Source organism: Episyrphus balteatus, chromosome 3, assembly GCF_945859705.1.
Source record: "Episyrphus balteatus chromosome 3, idEpiBalt1.1, whole genome shotgun sequence".
Classification (NCBI taxonomy): Eukaryota; Metazoa; Arthropoda; class Insecta; order Diptera; family Syrphidae; genus Episyrphus; species Episyrphus balteatus.
This window is the reverse complement of record NC_079136.1, coordinates 48,454,464-48,473,746: the sequence shown is the minus strand read 5'-3', so window position 1 is coordinate 48,473,746 and position 19,283 is coordinate 48,454,464. Positions and strand designations below refer to the sequence as shown.

General features: G+C 31.5%; 2 protein-coding genes across 2 annotated transcripts in view; both read left to right on the top strand.

Moving 5' to 3' along the window:
- The first annotated feature begins 350 nt into the window (after positions 1–350).
- On the top strand, positions 351–12,180 carry LOC129916637 (uncharacterized). Its single transcript, XM_055996729.1, has 10 exons — positions 351–480; positions 728–907; positions 986–1,090; positions 5,028–5,171; positions 5,232–5,343; positions 6,671–6,804; positions 6,870–7,010; positions 7,063–7,293; positions 11,405–11,581; positions 11,660–12,180. Exons 1-10 carry the CDS (start codon positions 460–462, stop codon positions 12,062–12,064), a joined length of 1,650 nt encoding a protein of 549 aa, XP_055852704.1. The 5' UTR covers positions 351–459; the 3' UTR covers positions 12,065–12,180.
- Positions 12,181–12,319: 139 nt separating this feature from the next.
- LOC129914984 (kinesin-related protein 4-like) overlaps positions 12,320–19,283 on the top strand; it is a 19,767-nt gene continuing 12,803 nt past the window's right edge. The window contains exon 1 of the mRNA XM_055994438.1: positions 12,320–13,749. Coding sequence (XP_055850413.1) covers positions 12,693–13,749 — 1,057 coding nt within the window. The 5' untranslated portion in view covers positions 12,320–12,692. The remainder of the gene's footprint in view (positions 13,750–19,283) is intronic.

Genomic DNA, 19,283 nt, shown 5'->3' with positions numbered 1-19,283 from the left:
AAACAATCAGTATTGAGAGATTTCTACTGAAGCAAATGATGGTTTCTCAGAAAATCTGGGGAGTATATTTTTATGGCTGTACCTGCGATTGTCTACACATCGAATAAACATTGAAAACATACCTTCTTTGGTATTTAATTTAGGTTAAAAGTTTGTTTGTTAAGTAGCTTAAGCATCACAAACACAAAACTTTAAAGTAACAATAATTGTTTTTTGTTCATTAAAAAAAATGTTACTCATACACCACAGTGACCAGTAAAATATTTCTGTTTTAATAATATTTCTCTTTTAAAAATTGATGAATAAAGTAGAAGAAATTCAATTTTAGAAAATCTTATCTAAAAATTTTGACTCTTAATTTTATTTTATAAAAAAAACATTTAAAAGCAACAAAACTAATTTAAATAATATTGACTTTTCTCTAAAATATTTCAACTTTAATAGAATTGAACCAACAAAATGAATAAAAGAGCCAAAGATGTATGTTAGAATTTTACACACACAGAAGAGCAATAACCTTTTTAAGGCTTGGCCACACCGGAGGGTACGCGGTAGAGGTACAGGTAACGGTACGGGTATTTGTATGGAAAAAATTCCAAACTGACACATCAACGTTCGGGTGTGGAATTTTTTTAATACAAATATCGTTGCCGCTACCCTTACCGCTACCGCGTACCCTCCGGTGTGGCCAAGCCTTTATTTATATGTACATAATATTATTCTACAGGCAGAATTATTAAAAAGACGCAAGCAAGTTCGAATGCGCTTTCGAGCTCTCATTCGTATGGTTATCTTCAATAAATCATGGCTGCAGGACATAGAGGAACAAAAAATCTCAACGAATATCAAGAAAAATATTGCCATGTTGGTGCGACAGGAGAGAAAAATTGGAATTCTAACTATGGCTGTAGGATGTTGTTATTGTTGATACACAATAAGTATACATCTTTAATACACTTTTTTTTGTATATTTGAACATTTAAAGGAGAAAGCACTTATTCGAACGCCTGTTTGGATGAGAACAGTTGAAGATAGAAAGAAATTGGTTAACTTAATGCTCAATTTAACATGCTTTGCAAAATTTCCTCCGGTAAGCTTGAAAAAAAAAGTGACAAACGGTTTTTAATACTCAGTACCGACTCCTTCGAAAATTATTAGATATTATAGAGCAGGTTTAAAATTCTTGAAAAAATTAACTCAGATTAACAATCGGACATGTCATAATGACAACAGAGAGAATGCAAACAGATGGTTTCTGCGATTCTGTCTGCCTGGCTCTATCCTGAGCTGCAGCTAGCCCAAATAAATGGAGCTATTCGCTTTTAACTTGATAGTTACGGATTTTGTCTGATTCTTTAGAGGTGAAATTCAAACTTTTTTATAATCAAAATTAAATGTTTGTCCAAAATGAAAAAAGTGTCGCAAATAAGGTTCTACTCTGGAATAAAATAAAATATGTTTAAATTTAGCCCTGATTTTTCAATCGTCAGTAAACTATCAGAAGAATAAATGTCAATGTAAAAAAAAATCATGTGTGCAATTCACTCGTGGTTGAAGTGAAGCCTCAAAAATCATTTTTCTTGCAAAAAAAAAAAAAAAAACGAAAAAATATATGTAACTTTTTTTTAGTCCATTACTTTTTTTATATGACAACCTACAATAAATTTTATACCATCTGAAAGCTTATTGTTTCAGCTCAAAATATTTATATCGACCATGTCTATACAACATCTACAAAAAGAGCTAGAATTTTTTTAACCCAATTAGTTTTCATAAAAAAATCAAAACAATCAATCTCTTTTCTCTTCTAACGCCATTTAATCCATTTTTTAAATGACAACCTACATATAATAAATTTTATATATCATTATTATTTCACCTTTTATATGACGCTTCAATCATATTTCTACCATGCCTACAAAAAAAGTAAGAATTTTTTAAAGCCAACCATGTCGAAATTTCAAACTGAGATTACGGTACTTCCTACACTGGTGGCTGGTCATCGGCAACAGATCTTCACAGTTGTTTTGAGGTATTTTTCAAGTTTTTCAATTAAAGATTATATAACTTGTACCATTATGTGTGATATATCAAATGAAAGGTTATGTGTTATGTGCTCTAGATCGAAAGATAAAACGTTTTTAGAAAAAGAACATCTTTTCACCGTTATCTCAGAATTTTGAACATGAAATTAATTGAAATTTTGCACTATTATAATTTACTTAATTACCTATCTACTGTATAAATTTCATTTATCTATCTATCAAAACAAAAAAGTTGTGATCAATTGATTTTTAATGTCGCTTTTTCGACTTAAACTCCTCACAAAATTTCAGCTTCTTACGATGAGTAGTTTCTGAGATATAGGGCTTCAAAAATTGCAAAAACCGTAACTGACTCACTGATTCACTGACTCAATGACTCACTGACAGATCATCAAAATTATACAGCACTTCCCGCTATCAAATTTTTTAACTTGAAATTTTACACGGTGATGGGACTTGTGGTGTATACAAAGGAAAAAATTGAAAATTTGAGATTTTCAATTCAGGGGGTGTGGTAACCGCCCATTTTCGCCGAATTTTCATCAATTATTATAGAGCACTTCTGATTAACGTAGAATCTTGAAATTTGGTAGAATGGTAGAGCTGGTAGTTTATACAAAGGAAAAAATCTGAGAATTTTAGACTGGGGACGTGGTAACCCATTTTCGCTGAATTTTCATCAAATATAGAGATTTTAAATTCTACAGCAATACCTTTAAAAAAATAGTGAAATCACAACAAAAACATTACTGTTAAAAAAGAGCCAAGTTCTCCTATGTTGAAATTATGCTGGCACAAAAAGTACTGAGATATAAAAGTGTAACAAGTTCTAAAGTTTGGTTTCAAATTTGTATCAATAAAATTACTTGGCAATTTTTGAAATAACTTTTAAAAATCGGTAATTAAAAGAAAAATTGTCAAGTAAACAATCAAAATTTTACAAATTTGAAACCAAACTTTAGAACTTGGTACACTTTTTATATCTCAGTACTTTTTGTGCCAGCATAATTTCAACACAGGAGAACTTGGCTCTTTTTTTAACAGTAATGTTTTTGTTGTGATAAATCTTTCTGGAAAGATCTTAAAAGTTGAAAATTGTTGGCCAGTGTAATTTAAAAAAAATGGTGTTGCCGTTTTCTCAACAAAATCAAAAAAATCAAATTGTCTTATAACTACTTGTATTCAAAAGTTTTCAAGCAAAACTTTTTGTTTAAATTTTTATTACTGTAAATGCTATTTAAAATTAATCAATTGATAAGAGCTATAAATGAAAGTGTTTTCATAAAGAAAGATTTTCATAAAAAGAAATATTAGTTAATAGTAGAGTAACTAAAGCAAATTATTAGAGAACCCGGCCGAACAGCTCTGATTTTGACGATTTTTTTTTCAAACGTAGGTAATTAAAAATACTTTAAGGTCTATAGAGTAAAAATTGCCGGTGTTGCCGTATTGTTTTTTAAAATTAAAATTAAATTTTTTTTTAACAAAACCATTTTTTTGCTTAAATTTCATAAAACAAATGATAGCAAAAGATTCTCTAGGTAATTTAAGGAAAATATATAAAAGGCAGTAAGGGACAATCTTCCATCGTTTAAGCGATAAATGCAATTTTCTAACATTCTGACCTTAAACATAAAAAAAAATATTTTGAAAACAACGGCAACACCTACAATATTTTAAAATACATTTTTAAAAAGCCAGAAGCTCATTCTTATCTCTTAAATTTAAATCCACTAAATTTGATCAAGACTTTTTGAAAAAATGGTCCTCAAACTCAGAATTAAAAAAAAAATGTTATTAGAAAAATTAAAAATGACTTTTTTCCAAACTTTTTCTAATAAAATATGAATTAATTTAAAAAAAGTGTTTGGCCATAAATATTATCAGTTGAATATCGAAGCAAAAAAGGTAAAATATATCACACTTTTGAAAAAAAAAAATGAAAAATTACTTCAATTTCAATGGTTTTTTTTTTTATTAAAACTGAATTTTTGCATTGAAATAATTAATTTTCTCAAAGACTGTGGTAAATAGGAACTTTAAATTTTTGCTATTTAACTTTCAACAGTAAGGGTTATTAAATGAATAAAAAATAATTTTATGTTTAGATGTTGAACTTTAAAAAAAAAATAAGTTACATTTTTTCAAAACTTTTATTAAAAAAAGTTCTTCGAAAATGAAATACTTTTTAATTTTTTTCATTGACCGTAATACATATTGACATTTCCTTTTATAATTTGAAATCATAATAAATGCGGCCAAAAAAATTTGAAAATAAATGCATTTTATATTACGACCAAGTTTAAAAAACGACATGTTCAAATTTTTTCAATAATTTTTTTTTTTTTCAAAAATCTGAGTTCAATTACCATTCTTTCAAAAGCCGTTCATTCAATGAACTTAATTTTAATTTTACATATATGACTAAGCTTCTAGCTTTTAAACAATGTATATTTGAATATTGTAGGTGTTGCCGTTGTGTTCAAATATTTTTTTTGTGTTTGAAGTCAATTAATAAGAAAATTGCATCTATCGCTTGAACTATGGAAGATTGTCCCTCACTCCCATATGTTTTTTTTCCTTGAATTTCCTAGACAATCTTTTGGCATCAATTAATTTATGAAATTTAAGAAAAATGTTTGAAAAAAATTTGTTTTTGTTCACAAAAATCTTCAATTAAATTTAAAAAATCAAAACGGCAACACCGGCAATTTTTAATCTATAGACTTTAAAGTATTTTAAATTACCGACGTTTGAAAAAAAAGATCATCAAAATCTAAGCTGTTCGGCCGGGTTCCCTAATATTGCCAATTTTTGAGCTTTAGTTACTCCACTATATAAATGAAAGTGTTTCCATAAAGAAAGATTTTCATAAAAAGAAATATTAGTTAAGATTAGTAGTAAAACAATCCGTGAAAAAATCGATTTATCCTTAATGGTGCAAAGTATTATCAAAATTAAGTTTTGCATTTTTTTTTTTAGAAAATAAGAGCCCGCCTTTCAACGGTTGTAAAATTTATTTACCTTAATCCTGGACGTACAATCATTAAAGAAGGCTGTGAACCTGTTGCTGTGTATTTTATTTTGACTGGAGAGGTTGAAGTCACCCGTACCATTTATGATCCGGTAAAAATTAACTGCATTGTGTCTGAAATTTTTAGCAATTAATTGCTTAAAATATTTTAGGACAAAAAGAAGTACGAAGAAAAACTCGATTACATTAGTGGTCCTGGAGATTGTATTGGAGAAATTGAATTAATTGAACGTTGCCTCAGAGAACAAACATGTAAAGCTACAAGTAAGTCATATTAAAATAAATTCGTCAAAAAATAAAAGTACCAAAATTTGTTACACAATTACCTTGATACCTGTTTCATAAATTTTCCCATCGTGCTTTTATTGCATGTTTTCTACTTTAAAAAAAAAAAATATTGTCAAAGAAAAAAAGATTGAATTTTCGTGCTGTAAATAAATTGACACTTATGCAACTTTTGTGTTATGAAATTCCCTGCATCCAAATTATGTCACCAAAACAACAATATTCAATTCCATGCAAGTAAATATTTCAATTGATGTTTTGTTTTCGAACATCCTTGAACTCATTGCCAAATTGATATAATTTCTTATGGTAGGTAAAGAAAACTTTTTTACGACTCTTTAATCCAATGTAATAATAAGTGGAAGCTCCTGTCTTTTTATCACACCCTCCTACATACTTTTGTCAACCCTTAACCCCAACTCACTCGTAAAACAGTTCTCAAGACCATTTTCATTTCCATAATTCCATATTATGAGAACCTCAGCACTCTTGTGCTTGCTCACTTATCTAATTGTGTTTTATATCAAAAAATTACTCAAATAGTCCATTTTATCGTATGCACGTAGTACCATGAACGTAAAAACGTAAGCACACCAGGCATATAACCTCTCTCTATATACCTTTCAGCCATGCTATCAGATAGTAGTTCGTGTAACCTTCTCTCTCATATATAAGATCCAATTGAAATATAGAAGTTTTCCCAAAAAATAAAGACTTTGCGTGACTACTCATAACTCCGATAGAGCTCCTCCGCCGACATAAGAACTTTTGCACTGTACAAAATGGGAAATATTTTTCTACTAATCAAAATTCATAGCAAATCGATTTGTATCGTCTGTTATGTGTATACATCAGAAACATCCTGATGGTGTTCCTTTCCGTATCCGTCGTCGTCGCTATAGGCCGCCTACACCATCAACTAGAAGACTGCTACCACAAGCTTTTATATAGGCTGTTTTGCGAGATTGCAATCATTTCTGGGAGAGAGCCTCCAAATCAGGGTTTATATCCTTTTGCTGAAACTATAACGAATTGTTGCCTTTCAATCAGTTGTCTGAGGACTACAGGAGTAAAGTGAGGAAGGAATACAAAAAAAAACCATAACGAAATGAGGAAACCCCCAAAAACAGAAAAAGCACCCCTTCCAATCTCAATGGATCCATATTCTTATCTGATTCAATTGTAACTAGACTCACAAAAATATGTTTTTTAATACCTCGCCTCGCAGAGAGTTAAAGGTAGGATACGATATTTTTTTGCAAATGCAAATCATATTGGCTGGGTTTAATCTGTGAACTACTTTCAGACGATGTGGAACTCTTGATTGTTTACGAGGAGGATTTTGATCAAATTCTTCGTCCTTTTATGGAAAAACAATGGCAAGAGAAGAAAATCGCTCTGGCAGCGTTTGATTATTTCAAAGATTGGAATTTACATCAGGTGCATCAAAAGGAGATTTTTAGTTTATATATCGTGATCCTATCTAAACTCACTTAACTTTTTAGATAGTTTATGCTTGTAAAGTTGGATTATTGAAGCAATATGAACCATTGGAGACGATTTATTATGAAGATAAAGGACCTTTGAGCTATGTCCATTTTGTGATTAGTGGTCAGTGTATGATTTTGCAGTGTTTGAAGATGAAGGTTTGTTATTGTGTGTTTGAGAGTGTTTATGTGTAATAAAGTTTTGTGGTAGGTTAGTGAGAAAGGAAAAAAGAAATCATACAGCCTTTTGGATATTCAAGACGGAGAGTCTTCATTGATGTTTAGTGTTCTGACTAATGAAGAGATTTTGAAGAAACTCAATAAATCTAAGACAGAAGGCAGAATAGATGGAGCTGGTGGCGATGATGAGTCGGTTCGTTCTTCATTGGATTCAGAAGAAGATCAAAATGTGGATGAGGAAGTGGCTGGAGTTTATAGAAAGGTACTGTACCTATATGTATATTGATTAAAAATATATTTATATGAATTCAAAATAAATTTCTGAGATGGATTAATTTCATCTAAAAAATCGTATTGGTTATAAGTATAATTTTTGTGATTTTGTCATTAAGTTAGGTTTGTGTTTTAATTATGATAAAAAAAAATATGATCCAAACAGGATTTATACCTTAATTCTTATTAGAAAGTATTTTAGGGGTTACATGAAAAAAAAAAAAAAATTCTGAAACAGAAATTTATGTTTTCATTCATATGAATTCATGAGTCTTCTTTACTGTTTTTTTTACAACGTAGGAGATATTTGGTCTTTTATTGAAATTTTTAAACATATTTTAATTTTCGTTTAAACTTAGTGAAATCGTTTTAAAAAATGTATATTTTCATATAATGAACGTATTTGCATATTTCCCAATATTTTCAAAAAAAGATTATGTGCAATTTTAGAGAAATCATCACCAAACAGACAAGACAACCCCTTTCCAAAAAATTGAGTCGTCTAAAAAAAAAAATAAAATACACGACTGGTTCGCACTTCGCACGTACTTGCTCTTGCAGTTCCGAGTACTTTTATGTTAGTTAACTTGTAGATTTTAAGAATTGCTTCTATATCTATATAAATTAAAAAGAAATTTCATTGATGTTGGGGAAGAGCCGACATTTAGGGCAAAATTTGGTTAAATAAAAAAAAAATGTATATGCCTTTAAAAAAAAAAAAAAAAAACAACTTAAAACGCTGTTTTGCAATTGCTTTGAGTATTGCGTCTGCAAAGTTTAATCCAAATCGTTAGAGCCGTTTTCGAGATATTTGGTATAACTTGAAAAATTTGTATGGGAGGTACACTTTCTAAGTGCGATATAAAAAAAAACAAAAAAAAATCAACTTTCAGAATTCTATAAAAATCATCTGTACCATATTTGAAGAAAATCCGTCCTGGCGTTTAGGCTGTGGAAATGTGTATAGATGGACGCACAGACGGAATTGCGAGACCCTTTTTTTCGGAATTCTCAATCATCGTAATGTTGGTTTCGATTAAAACCTCAATTTTTTTCGACAACCAATACTTGCCCTATAGTCTATAAAGCAAAAATAAACGAACGAGTAACAGTGGTTTTGGTTCTATGAAAAAGGCGTCAAAATTCAATAACATCAGAACCAACGGCGGATCCAGAACTGGTTCATACTTAAAGCAAATCAAATTATAAGAGTTGTTAAAATATATGTATGAATAATAACAGAAAGAACTTGAGTGAAACTCTTGTCTATTTCTGGCTGGAAATGCGAATTTTGTTGTTTGTTGTATCCCTTTCCCATGAAAAGCTCCACCTCACAAATACATAAATAAACGACTATTTGTTAGGTAAACACGAATTTTTCTTCGATTAAAAAAAAAAGTGAATTTTCTAAGTGGTTTTTTTTTTACTTCAAAGTGATTTTGGTAAAAAATTTTGATATGGATATCGACAGTCAAGGTATGAATGGTATTCTTATTTAAAATTTAATTGTTTATGCAACTCTATTTTTTCAAACGGAGGGGTTGAAGTTTTTTTTTTTTTTAACATTAGTGTTTTTAAAATAGCGCAACACGCCACAACATTGCATAACCTATATATTATTGAGTTGCTGGATATGTAGAACAATCTTGCATTTCAAGAGTTTGCCCAAGTTTGCACCACCGAAAATAAAGACCCCTTTGAAAAAAAACTCCTCAATAGCGACTCTTACTTATAGATTTTTATATTATCTATTATTTTTCTAGAGGGATACCTATGGAAATATATAAAGAAATATAGTGTTCCAAATTTCAAAAGAATCGGTACAGTAGTTTTGAAGTTATGAGAGGCACCGGCTTTGAATACATTAGTTGTGGGGAGAAAGATTTAAAGTTTTGAACTCTAGACTAAAACGTTCGTAAGCAAAGTATTAAAATACTCATAACTTGGCCAATAGATCTTCAATTTGAACACAATATTCTTTAGATATAAAAAAATTTGAATGCAAATTAAAAAAAAACGGGTTTTCCGGGAAAAAACTATGTTTCATTTTTTTTATTATTCTTAGGAACTTTAATATTTATTAGAATGAAATCTTTAGTATTTGATTAAAAACTACCATGTCATAAAATAATGCAAAATCTTATAAAAAATCAATTAAAAAACGGAAATACATATTTTTTTTTCTAAATTTCATCTTTAAAACTTATTTTCTCAAAAACTATTCAATGAAACAACTTGAGTCAAAAAATAAAATAAAGAATAAATTACTAACATTAAGAAAAGTTATAGCACCAGGTTTGTACGTGCATTTTATGATTTTTAATATTTTTTGTTCTCCCGGCTAATCGGGATGTAAGTGGATAAGCAAAATTTTTCCTTCCTAATAACTTTTTTGTCATTTGGTACCAATTTGATGTGGAAAATGTGCCCAAATATTTTTGGCCAGGTTTGAGACCAAAATACCGCACTGTGCGTAGTTACAATTCGCTGCTTGTCAGTTAGTCTTATGAAACTTTACTTTATTTCTAACTGTTATTGTTGATTTTTTTGTCAATCCGAATTTTTAATTAAAATATTGCATTCAAAAATACAAACAAAAAAACATTAGGTACATAAAAAATATCAAAAATTTAGGTAAAAACTAAAAAGTATGTAATAAAAATACTACACGTTTTTTAGTCTTCTCATTTTTTTAATAATTTCTACACAAAATCCAATATAATAATTGCAAACAAATTTGTTGTAGTTCTTAAACTTAAAAAAAGTCCAAAAAGCTCATGTTATAATAATTTCAAATGTAGTAAACGCATTAAATTTTTTTATTTTTACACACATTTTTTTAACGCAATATTTAAAAAACTTAAAACCCACTAAAACTGCATCAAAAATTGTCATAGGTTTTTGTATTTTGTTAAGAAAACCCTAAAAAGTCTACAAAAACAACAACTAATAACTTAAAAAATGGAAATAAAATTAAAAAAAAAAAACATTTTACAAAACGTAAAATTTTGAAAGTAATCTTTTAAAAGAATTATTATCCGTCCAAGATCAAATAACATTTTAAAAACATGTAATTTATCTCGACAAAAAAAAAAATTAAGTTAAAAGTTTCAAATTTTTGTATGGAGAAAGTATTTTTGCTCACTTCCTATTTAGAGCCTAAACTTTTGATCTAGGGGGATGTCTCCAGTTTCCCCCGATGACATACGTTTTCTTATACAATTTCAAAAAAAAATTAACAATATACATGGTACATTTAGTCTGGGTAACCAGTGCCCTGGTTCTGTAACTTGTATCACTGGCGATAAAATGTTTAAATGACTTTAAAATCCATTTTATCGCAACAAAATGAAAGAAATTTAGTTCACATCTCATAAATTCTGAATTAAAAAAAATTGCTTTGCGAAAATGGATTTTAGAGACGTTTATCGCCAGTGATAAAGTTATAGAACAGGGATAAAGCACACAAAAAGGTTCTTAAAAGTCTTCCTTCTCTCACTGTTATCTTCTAATGCACAAAATAACACTTATATTTACGCACTGTGAAAAATGTTTTGCACTATCTTCCAAATACCCAATTTGTAAACTACATGCCAACTAGCGTGCTTTTTTCTCCTCAAACCCATAGATTACATCCCAGAACATGCTTGGAAGAAGGTTATAGGAGCGCAAAAAATCTATCCTAAAAATCTAAAGCAATGAGAGAGAATGGGAAACGGACGAAGTTACGAATACCAGAGTTACGGGCGACAGAGTTACGAGCGTCAAAGTTACGCGAAACTGAAGTTACGAAAAACTAGAGTTACGAATTCTAAATTTATGTTAAGCTATGACATGTGATTTTTGGGTTGGCAACAATTGCGAGGAACGATATGGTATTATGGAAATACAAACAAGAGATTAACATTTTTCTCATTGGTCAGAACTAAATGAGTAAAGCGAAAATGGGTGTTATTTGATCTGATCTGATTTGATCTGTAACTCTGTCGCGCGTAACTCTGTTATTCGTAACTCCGTTACCATTTCATTTGTCCAACCGGTTTACTTGCTCAGCCAAAACTATTATAATGATAATAATATTCAATTTGTTTTACTTACAGGCCCGCAAATCCGACTACAAAAAATACGCCCTAATGTGCGGTGTAGACCTTAGTACAAATGTCAACGAGAGAAAAGACTCAATTCCCATTTACGAAGAAGCAATAAATCGTTTATCAATAAAATCTCTAAATTCCCAACAACAAAGAAGGTCGACAACCTTGAGCACATCAAAACAAGTAGGTACCTACTTGCGTTCGTTTAACTCATTTAAACTTTTGTTCAAATTATATTAAACTACACACCTTCCTTTGCAGGAACCCTCTTCTTTGACTACAAAACTTGAAAGTCACTTCATAGACGTTGGATCCCTCACCTATGGCGGAATCTTTGGCTTAGGCGAACAACTTGAACATCGTGTTATTATGGCACGAACAACAGTTCAATGTCTACTCATACCACGTTTTTGGCTCCTTGAAAAGGATCAAAACCCCGGAAATATCTGGCAACGTATGCGATTCTATTTAGACTCAACAATTCCGTCACGTGAATTACTGTTTCAAGATTTTCTTGCAACACGCAAGTGGCAACAATTCAAAAAGAAACTTATAGCCCAAACACTTGACACTACTACAAAAGTTGGTAATCCAACTAAAGTGCAAGACATTCCCATCATATGTCGCATTGTTGAAGCTAACGATGATGATGATAACTTCAAATAATGGCGGTGGTGATGGGGAATATATAAAAAATAAAGAAAAATAAAATAAAAAAAACTTTTCTGCGTGCCATGGAAATGCAACAAATTGCCATTAAAATGGGAATACAAATAAAATTCAAATACCCTCGGGGGTATGGGGTTGGTAATTATTGTCATCACACATCTAAATTCCGATGTTTAACTTTCCCTTTAGCTCACACGAATCGAATTCGAGTGAATGTGTGTAACGACCCAGAAAAAAAAAGGGATATTATCTGACCTGTCCCAAAGCGCTGCCACTAACATGCGATGGCCACTGTGTCAATTGTGTCTGTGGCCACTTTGGAATGACCTTCATTGTCGTTCCGGTAATTGCTCTTCCAATTACCTTTTCCTTTCTCATGTGAACGTATAGGTATAACTTTGCAAGGGTTGAACTGTTGTAAATAGGTCGTAAGCAGCCACCGGCAATATGTCTTTGTTTTGGTCATGGTTACCCCTGGTAACAGTTTCGTTAGTCCTTATGCAAGTTTGGTATTTTCGCCAAATCATATCCAGTATTGATCTAACTTTTCGTGAAAACGGTACTCGTATAGTTTGAATAAAATTCGTGAAAAAATATAAAAAATTTAATAAAAGTTAAGAAAAAAATGCCTCTATTAACTCCCCATGTCCCCAAAGGACTCATAGAACTTATGAAAGACCTTGCCAAAGAGGTCCTTCGAGATAAGCCGGAAAACATCTATGAATTTGCTATAGTTCACTTCGAGAAACTAATTCTCGAACGTGATGGCCGATTGGATAAAGGTTATGAAGAATTTACAGCGTTCGAGAATTTCTTTGATGGACAACAACGTTTTGCTGTACCGTCAAATTGCGGTTACATATGCCAGAAGCCAATCAAAATCCAAGCCATTCCTCAGCCGAGAAAATCAAAGGCCGATATAATGGCAAGCTTCCAGGCAATGGAATCGATTAATGAGGAGGATGTCCTGGCACCAGCGCCAGAAGCCGAGAACCCTTATGCCGATGAGAAGTACCAAAATGCGATCTATGTCATTCAACGGTACTTCCGAAGGTATGTGGCTAGAAAGAAAGAAAATGAGGGTAACCCTAACCAGACTCAGGTCGAGGAGTCCCAGACCCTTTCAGCATTCACTGCGGCCATAATTATCCAAAGGACAATGCGAAGACTTTTTTCAAATAAAATAAAACTTAAGAAGGATAAGGACTTGGGCACTGCTTTAGCAGCGGCGACTACAGCCGCCGCAGTCGCCGCTGCTGCCACCGTCAAACTTGTCCAGGACGATGTGGATAATGTATCGGAGGCGGCATCTTACACATCATCGTCTACAATACAAATGCTGGCCGACGGCCAAGAAGGAAGGGAAAATCGATTGGCATCGGCACAAAGTCGACGACAACGTGAGGAGGTTTCAGATGGCGATGGCGATGAAGATGGTGAGAATGGTGTTGGTGTCGATGTTGTTGGCGCCGTTGCTGACTTTAGTTCGATTGAGTTCAAAGAACCAACGCAGGACGTTGAAGAACTAGAACCACCATCGTCGTCATCAGTAGAACCAGCTGAAGCAGCAGCAACGTTGGCGGTGGTAGCTGCTGACGATGAAGATGATGAGAAGGAACATTCGCACTCGTCCGTGGCAATGGCAACGGAAGCAGATAGAAAATCAATAGCTGATGAGAATGGTAATTGAATGTGTTGTTGGGTTAACTTGAAAAAGAAAAAAAAAATTACGAGAAAATGTTAGAGTTCCTTCTTCGACGAAGAAGAATGAAAAAAAAACCGAAGATGGACAGGATATACATATTTTTTTTCGGTTTCTTTTATTTGAATTTCCTTCCGAATTTCCACAGATGGGTTTATTTGCTTTACGTTTATTTTATTTTTTGTGTGCGACGACGACGACCAACAAAAACGGCCGCTATACGACAACGACGATGATGTTATAAGAATTTGCGTGAATTTTCTGCTACCCACCATTTTATGATGAGCAGAATGCACGTAGACACTTATAGTATCAGCAAATTTCATTAGAGGCTATTCGATGTGGCATGACATAGAAAGAATATTGAATTTTTTTTTTTTTTTCATTCTGGTGTCTTTGAAACACCACAAGAATTTTTGCTGGTGTAAAAAAGGAGGTTAAAGGAGACAGAAAAAAGAAAGCGAATGAAGAAAGGCTCTATTATGTTATTTTTTACTATATTGATTGGAATATATGGTGGTTATGTTTGTGTTTTTAATAAAAAAAAATAAAACGATTTTAGTTAAATTATGAAATAAGTTATTTGCTAAAGAAGATATTTTTGGAAACGCTAGTTTAGAATAGTAAAATGATAGAGTAGGTATAATTTTTATTCATGATATGTTGTTAAATAGAGTTTAAAGATGGAAATCATACTCATCATTCAGAGCAAGATTGTTCGTAAGTTAATGTCGCCATTTGACTAAATCGAAACGGGAAAAGCATTTGCTGAAATTTAAGCTTTCCCCATACAAGCCAACAAAATCATAAAGCAAATACTTGAGCGTTTCATCACAAAAATCTCTTAAGACTTGTAGATGTTTGAGTAAAATTTCGACATGGCTGATGCTTAGATTCAATTGTTTTTTTAAATCTTATCCAACGAAATACAATAAAAATTTCTCAAAAAGTGTTGAAAAGAGACAGTGACATCCAGTGGCGTATTGAGGGGGGGGGGGGGGGGCTCAGGGGGCTCAAGCCCCCCCCCCCCCCCCCAAGCCTCCAAAATCATGTTACTATTTAGCTGATTTCATCATAATCTACATGATTAACTGAAACTTCTTCGTAAATCGTAGAGATTTAGAGGCAGCCCAAATGATCGAGCCCCCTCCAAATTCTAAAATGGTTGTTTGTGTTTGTTTGAGTAAGTGCCTTAGTTGACGTTGAGGTTTGGGATTTTCATTATTTTAGTCCAATTCAGAATTCTTCAAATAATTTGTTTACATCACCGTTAAATTTTGCAAAGCTTCTTATGCAATCACGTCGTATTTTATTGTCTTGAGTATATTAGGTACTTTTTTTCAAAAATAATATTTTTCTCAAAGATATTGGAAATACAAATTTTTTTATATCTCAATTTCTTAGTGGTCAACATAACTAATGGTTTATTTAAGCAAATTCCAGTTTGTGCTTCTGATTTGTATTAAAAAAGGAACATATTATTAAAAAATATATATTTCGGATTAAACATCAAAAGAATTTCATTGAAAATTAGTTTTTGAGACTTTTACGTTCTGTATTTCACTTTTTGAGCATTCACTTGCGTTGCCGATAGTGAAATTAGGTGTTCTAAATTTTTTCGCTCATTTCGATTTTCTGATCGAATTCAATTGGCTTTGTTTCTGCTCGTGAACTTGGTATCTTTTTAAATGAATCTCCAATTTTTGGACAAAATATTATCAAAACTTATGTTTTTATTGTTTTGTAATGTTTATTTGTTGTTAATTTAATACAAAAAACATAACACATGAGGCATGAAATATAATGCCTCTGTGTTTGCAACCTCATTCGCTTAACACTTTATCTAATTCATTTTTATTTGAAAATTTGCAATAATATCGCCCATGTTCTGCATTTCACTTACATATTTCATATGTCTCGCAAAATGTGACTTCTTATTTTTTTCTTTTAAATTCTGCTTTTTTCCAATAAAGTTGTCAATAAAATTGCATCCATGTTCAAAGTAGCAGTAATTAACCTTTAGAAACAAAATAAAAATGGATGATCCTTCAGTTTTGACAGTTCGAAGCATTTTCGAAGTTTTCGAAATCGATCGAAGTTCAATTTCACGTGAAATTGAAAAGTGATGCCAGTTCACTTTCAGTCGAATTGCGGAAATATGGGCATTTATACCGAAAAAAGTGATGAGTATAGCTCAAAAACTAGACGTGATAGGAATAAATCTGTAAACAGTTTTGAATTCGGCACATGAAAAAGTTCGAACGAAAAAGTGTTTTTTTTTAAGATTACTATAAACAATAGCTACTTTGAATGTGAAAGGAGACAGTAGTACGAAGTTGTCGGGAGCAGTAAAATGCTACTATACGACTTTCAGTACCACAGCACAGCGCTTTTCTCTCGATCAAAGATGAAAAAATTTTCAGCCCCCCCCCCCCCCAAATTTTTTTCTGGATACGCCACTGGTGACATCACAGGCAACATTTAATCAAGCAATGAGATGAGCTGTTCATGATAAGTTTTCCACGCTGTGGCCAAACGAAAAATCACATAAAACTATAAACAAAAATTTCGTTAAGATTTTCCTTTTCCAGTTGACTGCTCTATGCACGAAAAATTCGATTGTATTTTATTCACATTTTTCAGTCTTGAAAATTGTTCTTCATCGATGAATGATAATCAACTTAATCGAATTATTTGCTTTCAATGCTCTATTGTATTGACTTAAATTGATTCTTTCAAGTTTTATTCTAAATTCACAGACCAAGTAAATAAATAAAAGTATTTAAAATACTTGCTATACACTGAGGGTAAAAACAACTTAATATCAATGAAAACCACTTTGATTTAACTATTTTTCGGCATGATTTTGCATCGAAGACAATAATTTTTAAATCAAAGTGCATAAAACTGAGTTATTTTTAAGTGGCTTTTAAAGAAAAAGCATAGCAAAAACATTGCGATTGTCAACTGTCAATTGATAGTTGAAGAATAGTGAAATTTGTTGTATTAAAACCTAATTTTTCGGAAAACCGGTCAAATTTTGGATGGAACTTTTCAAAAAAGCCCACATTTAAGATAAAAAAAACTGACTGTGATCGACCCTGCTTTTCTAGTCGAATACTTTACCATCAAGCCAACTTACTGTTGAAAATAAAGGTGTCAAACTGCAATTTAAGCTGAAATCTGACAAAATTGTTTACATTTTTTTTCAAAGTTGTTTCAACTTTAATTCAAAGATGTAAAAGTTTTTTTATTGCTTTTTTTCCCTCAGTTTGTGAGAAAACACTTAAGAGCTATTTGCTGCATCGAAGTGCAACATAAATCCTTATGTGACAGTTTACGCAGAGAAAAAAGTAGAGAATAATAGTTTATGTTCAACATAAATTATTTAAGTTTCGATTCAGCAAAAATGGCCTTTAATGTGCTGGTTCGCTAATTTAGGCTTTATTAAAATTAGGATACCGGATACCGGAATTATAAAAGGTTAAAATGAAACTATCTTGTGTACGGGGTTTTATTACTGATTTTGTAAGGGTTGGATAAAATTATTTAAAAAAAAATAAATTCCGCTAAATTCCTCCATGCATATTTGACAGAATGGTCAAGCTGCAGCGTGACACATTCGCACATAGGAGTATTGTCATCAAAAACCTGGCCATAATTATTTTTCGTGGTTTTTGTTATTATTTCTGTTTATAATGAGTATTCCTACAAGAAAATACAATATAAACCTAGTTTTTGTTATTTTTATTTTTTTTACCGAAAACTAAAAAAATTGATTAAAGGCCTGTACTCCGCCTGTCGACATTATTTTTCTCAAATTTTTTTCCTCATCCCTAATACGCAATTCTCAGTTTCTTTTCTCTCTTCCCCAACCTTAATTAAGATCACCCAAAATAAAATACACTAATAACATCAGTAAATTTAATTTAAAAATAGAAAACGTTGCATAGAGTAAGGAGTATTTTCTATCAGAAAGTGAAAAACTAATTGATCCTCAATTCTCTAAAGAGCACCTAAGAGCACCCAATTTTTGTTGCATTGTGTTAAAGAATATATAAACTAATTCATAAGATTCAATTCATCGCAGAATAACGGGGTATACTAAAACAAAATCATTAAAGTTCAAATAATAACTTACCAAAAATATCAAGCTTTTAGATACTAGTTCTAAGCCCGAATTAAAATAGAAAAAACCATCTAACATTTTCAAAACTTTATTAATATCGTTAATAAATAACTAAAGAAGAATTCTCCATTTAAATTTTTTTAGATTTCTCTCACAACACTTTGATATCGCATATAGAATAACACTTACCAAAATACTTCGCATTCAAATAAAAATGAGGTAGATGTAACAGTTAACTTTGAACTCATTTTTTAACAAGACGCGATTGAAAAACAAAAAAATGAGTGCAGCATATTGACACATGTTTATTTTGCACCCACTTTGCTAAACTTTTTGGTGTCAATTTTGATTTTCAGAAAATCGACTTATGACCAGGTTTTTACTGCAAACACTCCTATGTATGTCATATACAAGGAGATGTACATAAGAATGAATTGAAAGGTAGAACTTCTAGTCCAGTAACCTTGTCCTTTCTGTAGAAATGGTTTTTGGCTTAATAAACATCCAAAGATTTTGAACGTAGATTGTTGAACGCTTAATTGTTAGAAATGCAAAAGATGTAAAAATGTAAAAAAAAACCGATTTTTCCAGTCTTTAGTGATTTTGCTGCAATCTTGTGCATTTTTACTTGCTTTATAGGTACGGTGACCATCCGTCCCGGTTTCCCCAGGACTGTCCCGTATTTCTAAAGCTTGTCCCGGGTTTTTATTGAAGAATCCCGGGACGTATAAGTGTCCCGTATTTTGTAATTTGTCCCGTATTTGCACAATCTCTGATTTGTTCATAAAAATTTAAATACTTTGTACTAATCCAGTCAAATAAGGATTTAACCTCGGAATGAATGTTAGTAGAAATTTTTTTTGCTCAATATCTTCCTTTTGCCATTCTATAACATATCTCAAAAGTCTAGAAAAATCTCATGTCCGCTTGTCGCGATTTCAAGGTCAAATCGCGAAATGGAGATTTTCAAAATTAGCAAAAATAGGCTATGGTATTATATACACATATGATACATGATTTCAAGGTATTTTTTAATGCTGATTCCAAAAAATCTAAAATCAAGGCAATCTGACGTCTCTGAAAAAAGTTATACCTGTTTTTCATCTTTCAACCCATATTATTATAACAGTTGCTATCTTACTACCGAAAAACCCTTAAAAGTAATGGTAGCGGAATCATATTTTGCATGAAGGTTTTCATATCCATTATCATTAAGAATCAAAACAATGCAATGCAAAAAAACATTTATATCTATGACAAAATGGTATTTTTGGAGAAAAGGGGAAATTTTGGGATGTGCACTAAAAAACATCCTGGTACAATCTTGGAATTAGTGCTAATAGGCTAATTTTTTTGTTTCTATCTTTGTTTGGATATTCTATAAC

What these genes read in the sequence shown, in the direction of transcription:
- LOC129916637 (XM_055996729.1), top strand. Translation starts at nt 460, where the DNA reads ATGAATAAAAGAGCCAAAGAT. An exon ending in ACAAACATGTAAAGCTACAA is followed by an intron (nt 5,344 to 6,670) that starts GTAAGTCATATT and finishes AACTACTTTCAG; the next exon opens with ACGATGTGGAACTCTTGATT. An exon ending in TGGCTGGAGTTTATAGAAAG is followed by an intron (nt 7,294 to 11,404) that starts GTACTGTACCTA and finishes TTTTACTTACAG; the next exon opens with GCCCGCAAATCCGACTACAA.